Source organism: Bradysia coprophila (assembly GCF_014529535.1).
Source record: "Bradysia coprophila strain Holo2 chromosome IV unlocalized genomic scaffold, BU_Bcop_v1 contig_106, whole genome shotgun sequence".
Lineage (NCBI taxonomy): Eukaryota > Metazoa > Arthropoda > Insecta > Diptera > Sciaridae > Bradysia > Bradysia coprophila.
The window spans coordinates 2,422,749-2,430,526 of NW_023503372.1; the positions used below are offsets into that span (position 1 = coordinate 2,422,749).

Genomic DNA, 7,778 nt, shown 5'->3' on the forward strand with positions numbered 1-7,778 from the left:
AAAAAGGAAACGACCCTTCGGGGTCGGATAACCTGCCAGATTTCAAGTCACATTTTGGTCCTAAATTAGGGTTCTCGTCGCAAAAGTTTCTGTTATTTCAAGATTCCTTGACTTAAGTGGAAACCAAGTTGACTCCTGTGAGCGATCCCATGATAACGTTAAATGTAAGGACTTTGACAAGATGAAGATTAGTCAACCCGTTGTCATTTGGAATAATGGTCCAATCCTCACTTTTTGGTCATATTCGTAATACACTATCGCTCCGACCTCACATCCTCACATACTAAACCAACCATTCTCCCTATGTGGTTGAACTAACTACTTAAATCACCTTAGACCTTGACCTTAATCACCTTAAATCACACATCATAAAAGTTTAAGTTACATTCACCGTGGTATTACCTGCGCTATTTTCTTTCTGAGTACTTCGAATCGACGCGAAACTTTAGTAGAACAGTCCTGGGTGTCCAAAGTGACTAGAAAGGTTGAAAGCTCTAAATTGTGACGCGTTTTAGCGTCTTCTTCTTTTGCAAAGAGCTACATTAAAAATTCAGGTTGCGTTGCGTTACACATAACAACATACTCTTAAACTACTTATTTCTAGCCTAGCCTTCAAGGTCAAAAAGGATCTGTTCAGTGTACAAATTTCCAGAATCCTCTTACAATTGTGAAGTTTTATGAGGCCGTTTTCAAAGTGGCAGGCCTATATCACAATAGACAAACCATTTGAAACGTTCGTTGTGACATTTCATCGTATTTACCAGATAGCAGCAATCAAGAAAAGTGATTGAATTTGAATTTTGCGTGGAACTTTGTAACTCGTTTTTTATGCAATCCCAAAAATTAAACAAAATTTCGTTGATGGTGATTTCTGTTGAAATAATTCCAAGCATCGTCCATAAATCTCGTTCACACAGAGGAATGTTTTGGGATGACGAAATTTGTTGAGAGTGAGAAACGATTATGTGCAAATGTTGTGACTGAAATACGGACGAGGTTTATGGATGATGAGATAGTGACTCGTGTGTACACACGAGAACATTGTTTCGTTTGAATAACGCCAACAAGAATAATTCATTTTTCCTCTTTTAGGCTCTTTCGAGCATTTTACAGGAAGCCGAGAAGAATTATGAATCAATCGATTTTAAGTTTCTATTTCCATTGAACGATTAGCCAGAGATCTACAGTCAAGAACACTTCACTGAACACAAAGAATGTCATAAAAGAAAAATGAATGTATTCGGGTTCTGAGCCCTTCTGCCCTATGGAAATCGGTGCCACTGACTCAACAGATTTATCGCAGCAATTTGATTCGGTTCTGTCAGTTCTTAAACTATATACGTAAGTCAAGACCGTACAAATTGCCATTTTAAACATTGTCTCTGGAACAGCCTTGTTTTTAATCTCAGATAACTTCGTTTCAACGTACTTTTTAAGAATGATTTTCGTTATTTGTATATAGTTTTGGGTGCGTAGAACGTAGCCATTTTCAATGAGATACAATATTGTATACATAAGTGTTACTGGCATAACAGGATGGTGTTATACTATGGGAAAAAAAACTTAATTTGTTGCGTAAATTTGCGATAATTTTTTAAATTATTTTTTAAATGATTTTTTAACCGTTAAGATTTTAAGTAAATTTAGATTTCATCACCAACATCATTCGCATTTATTTCCTTCGCTGGCTGGTCCCAATCATAAATCATAATTTTTTTTTGTAAAAAATTGTGTTTCCTATTCACCACAGACGCCCGCACACGCTCCATATGTTATACCAAAATTTGATAGAACCCTGTGTCCCCTAAAAGAAATTTTTGTAATAAAAAAATTTGTGTAAATAGTAAAAAACCAGATCCACCTATTAGAGAAAAGAAAAGAAGAGAGTGTGAAGCGTCAAGCGTTTCTTTGTTTATTAAGAAATCGAGAATTTAGTGTAATTATAATTATGAAATTAAATTAAATTTAAAAACAGAAAGGAAACAATTTTAGTTCTAAATGAATTTAATTGAAAAGAAAATTTCTTTTGTTTAGGTTTTAAGCGAATTTAATGTGAATATATTAAAAATACAGAGAAAAATAAAAAAAACGATTTTTTTGTAATAATAAGAAGAAGAAAGGGTTGAAAAATAATTGAGAAAAACAAAAAATATCTTTGACTACTCATCTGTATAGAAAAAACTGTGTTATATTTTCCAGTGAAAATTTTTATCAATTAAAATTAAAAAAACAGAAAAAACTTAACAGTAAAAAAAATCGTAAAAATAAACAAAAATTTCTAAAATAAAAATAGCAAGAAAATGAAAAAAGTTTTTTTAAAGCAAACAAAAAATTAGGAGGAACTTAAACTGTGAACAAAATCTCATAACATTATGTCAGAACACTAAACAAGACGACGAAGATATTTAAAGTGAAGAAGAAGAAGAAGAAGAAGAAGAAGAAGAAGAAGAAGAAGAAAAACTTTTGGACAAAATACAAAATGAAAAAGTTTACTAAAAATATGCCGTAAATTGTACATAATATAGAAGAAACAACTAAATTAATTGCTAAGTTTAATTAAGAGAGAAAATAAAATTTTTAATTCTAATTTTTTACAATTTATTTATTACAACTATAAAAAATGAAAATATAAAACAAAACAAAAAAAATTGAAAAACATTTAAAAAAATGATTATGAAAAGGAAGAAATTAATCTACAAAATTTGCAAGCTTTTTTATGGTAAAAAGATGATAAAACAAAACACACATAAATATAGATAAAATATTTTATATTTTTTATTTTAGTTTGCTGTAACGTGTAAAAAAGATGAGTATAAAAAAAGTTTAATTGTAAAATGTAAAACTATAAAAATTAAGTGAAGAAAACAAAACAAAACAAAAACTAATTTAAAATCATGAATTTAAGCAAAATACAAAAAACACAAAGAAGTTAAACATAAATTCTAATGACTTTACTTTGACAAAAAAAAAGAGAAAAAAATCTAAAAAAACATGAAAATTAAAAGAAATTATAATTTTGAACATAAATTGAATTTGTAAAAAACAAACTTGTATTTGGACATAAAACAAAACAAAAAACAAAATGTGTGGTACAAATGGTTAACATCTGTACACATGTTAATTAATTATAAATGTTTGTAATAGTGTTAAACTTTATTCTATTAATTATTAAATAAATGCAAAAAGTAATATTAGTCCGGTGTACCGTATTTTACTTTCACTACCCTCCTCGGTATTGACTCAAACTCGAAACTCATGCTTGCACCGCACATCAACAAATCGGCTGACAAAGCAACCAAATGGATGAGAAGCCTCTATCCCTCGCTCTATCCCCTGCTGTCTCGGAATTCAAAGCTTGCAAACAGTAACAAGAACATCATTTTAAATCGGTAATTAGACCTGTGATGACTTATGGATGCCCCGTATGGTACAGAGCAGCAAAATCACACATTAAAAAGCTTCAAGTAGTCCAAAAAAAACCTTAAAATTAATCAACAAACTACCGTGGCGATACCCTTCCAATCAACTCCAACGTCTGACTAGATGTCTACATACTTGCGAGATACATCAAACTAATTCAATCACGGCTGCGTGGGATCGTCGTATCAACTAATCAGGCAACTGGGCCCATGTACAGTGAAACATCAGATGACCTTTTGACCACCTCTCTGGAGTTGACTCAAGTACATGTTCGATTCAGCTGATGGTAAATTTTCTTGCTCAAATGTTGCTATAGCCCCATTTGTTCGTTGTCTAATTTATAAGCGTCTGTAGGTTGTTTTTCTCTTCAAGTAGAGGTTTTTCTATTTCATTTTCCCTCTAAATTCGTTTACGGCCTTCCTGCTAATCGATTTAATTGTATCGCGAGTTTAACTGCTGCAAAGTCTTAGGGCCGGACTGATCTCAGAAAATTGTCATACCTCCTGTGAAGAATGGGCACAAAACAGCCTAATCAAATCTAATATCGACATATCATGGTTCTAGATAGCTCTAGATGTGATGACTTTTCGGACGCTGGTATTTACTGCACTCAGTCCAATAGAAGTAGGATATCAAACAAAAACGCTAGATCAACAGCTCGAGACATTTTTGACATTGGGCTGTTTTGACTATCATTGTCTATGGTTGTATACATTACCATTTTTCAATCTGAAACATTAAGCATCTAGCAGTGTTGTAAACAAATGCAGTCCCTGCGGTTCGCATAAGAACGTGATTTTGATTTGCTGAGATAGCTTAAACGCGCTGAAAGCTATTACTCCTATAAAATCAACCCACAAAGGACCTTCAGTGACAGGCATATCAACTCTGTAATATTAACCTGGGTCTAAAGCCACAGAGGCAATCAGGGTAACAATACGGCCGACATATTCAGGGTAACGATATGGCTGCAGAGTCTGAAAGTCAGAGTCTGTATTGTGAAAAAGTTTCCGTGAATTTTTACAGTTTTCGTGAATCTCAAAAAAAAACGAGAATCACGAAAAATCGTGAAAATTCCTGACAATTTGCGAAAACGTTTTTACAATTACAGGTCCTGAAAGTCGTAGTTTGCAGCAATACTGCCCTAAGCCCTCAAAGCCCCAGGATCTAATTGAGACCTGGGTACGCTCCGCTTTTAAAAACCATCAGTAAGTGGAATATTAGAATAATCACAGCTGCTCTTACTGTTTCGTTACCAAGCACATGTTTACTTTATGCCTCAAAGATGATCCACGGTGATAGCAGTGTGGTGAGGTAGAATCAATGTCTTCGTCTTCTGCAATTGCCCAGCTAACTCTTTGCTAGGACAAAATCACTTGGTGCATATATTCTGCCGCATAACGCAATCTGAAGTATCCCGTCCATCGCTGAGAAAGTTTATGCTTCTTCGATCAATTTTATTTGCTTTTTCTTTACGTTGAGTTTGTTACTTTTTGGTGCAATTTTAATTTTTGGTTAAGTGGATTATTGTAGAACTAGCACTGGCGTCAGCCACCTAGCCAGCAAGTGTGAAAGAGTGTGGACTTACGGATGACATTGGATTTGGTATAGGAACAAATTCCACATCTATAAAAAACTTTTTCGCTCTGAGCAGTGCATAGCCTATTTTAGCGAATTAAATTCCAGTAAATTCCCTAGTCCCCAACAAGTATATTGTTTATGCATCGAAGTCACTCTACTCACTGCCCTAAATTTTCAAAAGATCGTCAGAATATAGCTTAAACTCGCCGACCATATAATTTTAATTATTCTTTCTCGGTGGAACGGTGGAAGAAACTCGAAAAAGATATATTCTTTCTCGTTTGTTAAAAATCCTCATTTCGATCAGACCCTGGTATGGGTGAGGTATTTCATAGCAAAATAAAACATTAACTTGATAAATATCTACACGAACTATACATCACACAACGTTCATTTTGTTTCATATCAGATTCTCTTCATCACATCACATTGCGATGATGATTCCATAAAATGAAACTAACTTGCGCATTTCATAGTAATATATGTAAGTTCAACGATGTTCTTTGTTCAACATTCAACACTTACTAACAGTGGTCGCGATGAATGTTATATTTGGTCGTAGTTCTATTTCGCTGTAGGAATTGAATCGCAGTTCGTTTTTTTTGCTTTGTTCTTTGTTTAGATACAAATTACAAAACAGTGTGTATAGCAAACGTTCACGAACTGTTTGAAACAGTACTCTTACACATTATAATACATTGAATCATTTTGTTGCTTGAGTCTAGTTGTCCAAGCACAATTATGTTCATCATATCGGAGATTACATCGTTAGTGTTCTCTGTTTTGTTTTGATAGTTTGTCCAATATTTCAGGAGTTTCTTTCATTTCAGAAACAACAACAGTCTTTCTGCGCATGACGAAAAAAATATTGCATCCCGGGTAGTTTTATAGTTTTTGTGATAAATATACCCTTGACGCTTAATAGCTGTATTTGGCTTCCGTATTATCTGATTGAGTATTTGTTTTTACAATTTTATAGACCGACCTAATTAGAGAGTTCATTTCGGAGTTACGTTCGTTCAGTAAATCACGGTTGAACGCTTTCGTAGATATAGAACATCAAATTTATTATTTTCCAAGGATAAACACTAAGCTATAGAGTAAAGAAATAAATCAAAACAAATCATCTCAAATTGTCAGACTTGTCTTTGTGTGGAAATCTAATCAAAGTTAAGTTTTCGCGCCAATTAAAATCCATGGAAAACTTGTAATTTGGTAATATTCAGCTTTTTTACATCGATGATTAATGATATAGCAAAGGAACATGTACAAAACGACGTCGATCGAAAGTGGTCGAATTTAAAGATATCCAATAGGACAATACAATTTTTACTGCCAGCCCCCAATAAATTAAGAATTTGTAGAAAATGAACTACAAATCATTACCACCACTTCTCACATTGGTAGGAATTGTAACAGGTAATACTGCAGAGTATAGAGCTAAATAACTAAACATAACCGAATCATTCTTCTTCCAGTTTGTCAGGCTGTTAAAGTGACAAACATAAAAGTTCCTGCTGCATTCACCATAGACAAAGCGAGAAATGAGACTGACATTCTCATATTAGACTGCGACTATGATTTTTTCCAGAATGAAAGTGGGTTTGTGCTGAAATGGCTATTTAATGACCAACAAATCTATCAATGGATTCCCAATCAAAAGCCATCAGCACTGGTAAGAAAGTACATTGTGTGTAGTATAGGAATTATATCCCATATTTACGTCCAGCTTAGAATGATAAACTAAGAACTTTAGTTGATGTATCACGATTAAATTAAGCTTCTCTGACCAAATTGGACATTTTTGTTAAACTTAATGAAGTAAAAGATTTGCAATCCGTCTGTAAAATGTAAATAGAAGGAACTGATACATTCGATAAGATCTTTTAGGGGTCTCAGACAATTTAAAAAAAAATCCCGTTTTAGCCACTGATGAAAGGACTGGTAAATCTAACGTATGAGGCTTCGCCAGAACCATTTTTCAAGCACAAATCTCTTTGGATTACGAAAACATCGTGGAATTTAACTGGTGAATACACTTGCCATGTACAAACCTTTCAATCATCCGACAAAAAATCTGCTAGGCTGCAGGTCATCGGTGAGTTCATTTCCATTTGAACATTAAGCAGAGACACTTGTTCGCACTTTGAGTTAAAAATAAATATTCTTCGATCACAGTCCCTGAAAGCAAGTTCGAGTTGAAACATAAAACAGACGACAGTGGTGTTGTGAACATTATGTGCAAAGTCAGCGACATTTTTCCCAAACCCGATTTAATAGTCGAGTGAGTATTGTTATCTGTAGACTAACGTTTTTAAGTTTTACCATGCGATAGTGCGATAAATTCCGATTTGTGCAGATTTAACGAGAACGATGTGTACCGAAAAGTGAGCGATATCGACATTCAAACTCAAAGAGATGATGATGGTCTCTACACCGTTTTAGCTGAACGAAAAGTACAAATTTCGCAAATGCTGTGCCCGACCACCATTAGATGTACTCTAAGTTTATTAGGAACAAATTATACACGACGCGTGGAGACGATTTTCTATGGTGAATAATTGAGTTGTATGCATTCCGATATGGTTTTAATATTAGGCAAAAAAAATCTTTTCAGACTCTAATGAACCGAATCTAGAGTCAGATGCAATTTGTGACACTCCTTCACCTTAAATGGCAAACGACTGCACGCCTACCACAAACACAATTTCCATTAAATGTGAAAACCATTGCATATTCATTGCATCTACGTCTCGCAATAAAATGGATGAACAATG

The 7,778-nt window shown here is 33.9% G+C and overlaps 1 protein-coding gene across 2 annotated transcripts; it reads left to right on the top strand.

Moving 5' to 3' along the window:
- The first annotated feature begins 5,571 nt into the window (after window positions 1-5,571).
- Window positions 5,572-7,778, top strand: LOC119070878. 2 transcript variants are annotated; one of them, XM_037175397.1, is made up of 7 exons: window positions 5,572-6,420; window positions 6,480-6,676; window positions 6,928-7,099; window positions 7,180-7,285; window positions 7,361-7,388; window positions 7,447-7,554; window positions 7,619-7,778. In XM_037175397.1, exons 1-6 carry the CDS (start codon window positions 6,369-6,371, stop codon window positions 7,504-7,506), a joined length of 615 nt encoding a protein of 204 aa, XP_037031292.1. In that variant the 5' UTR covers window positions 5,572-6,368; the 3' UTR covers window positions 7,507-7,554; window positions 7,619-7,778. The 2 variants fall into 2 exon arrangements, with proteins under 2 accessions (XP_037031292.1, XP_037031291.1); XM_037175396.1 differs by having other exon boundaries at window positions 5,576-6,420; window positions 7,361-7,554.

What these genes read in the sequence shown, in the direction of transcription:
- LOC119070878 (XM_037175396.1), top strand. Translation starts at nt 6,369, where the DNA reads ATGAACTACAAATCATTACCACCACTTCTCACATTGGTAGGAATTGTA. An exon ending in TGCTAGGCTGCAGGTCATCG is followed by an intron (nt 7,100 to 7,179) that starts GTGAGTTCATTT and finishes CTTCGATCACAG; the next exon opens with TCCCTGAAAGCAAGTTCGAG. An exon ending in AAACCCGATTTAATAGTCGA is followed by an intron (nt 7,286 to 7,360) that starts GTGAGTATTGTT and finishes CGATTTGTGCAG; the next exon opens with ATTTAACGAGAACGATGTGT.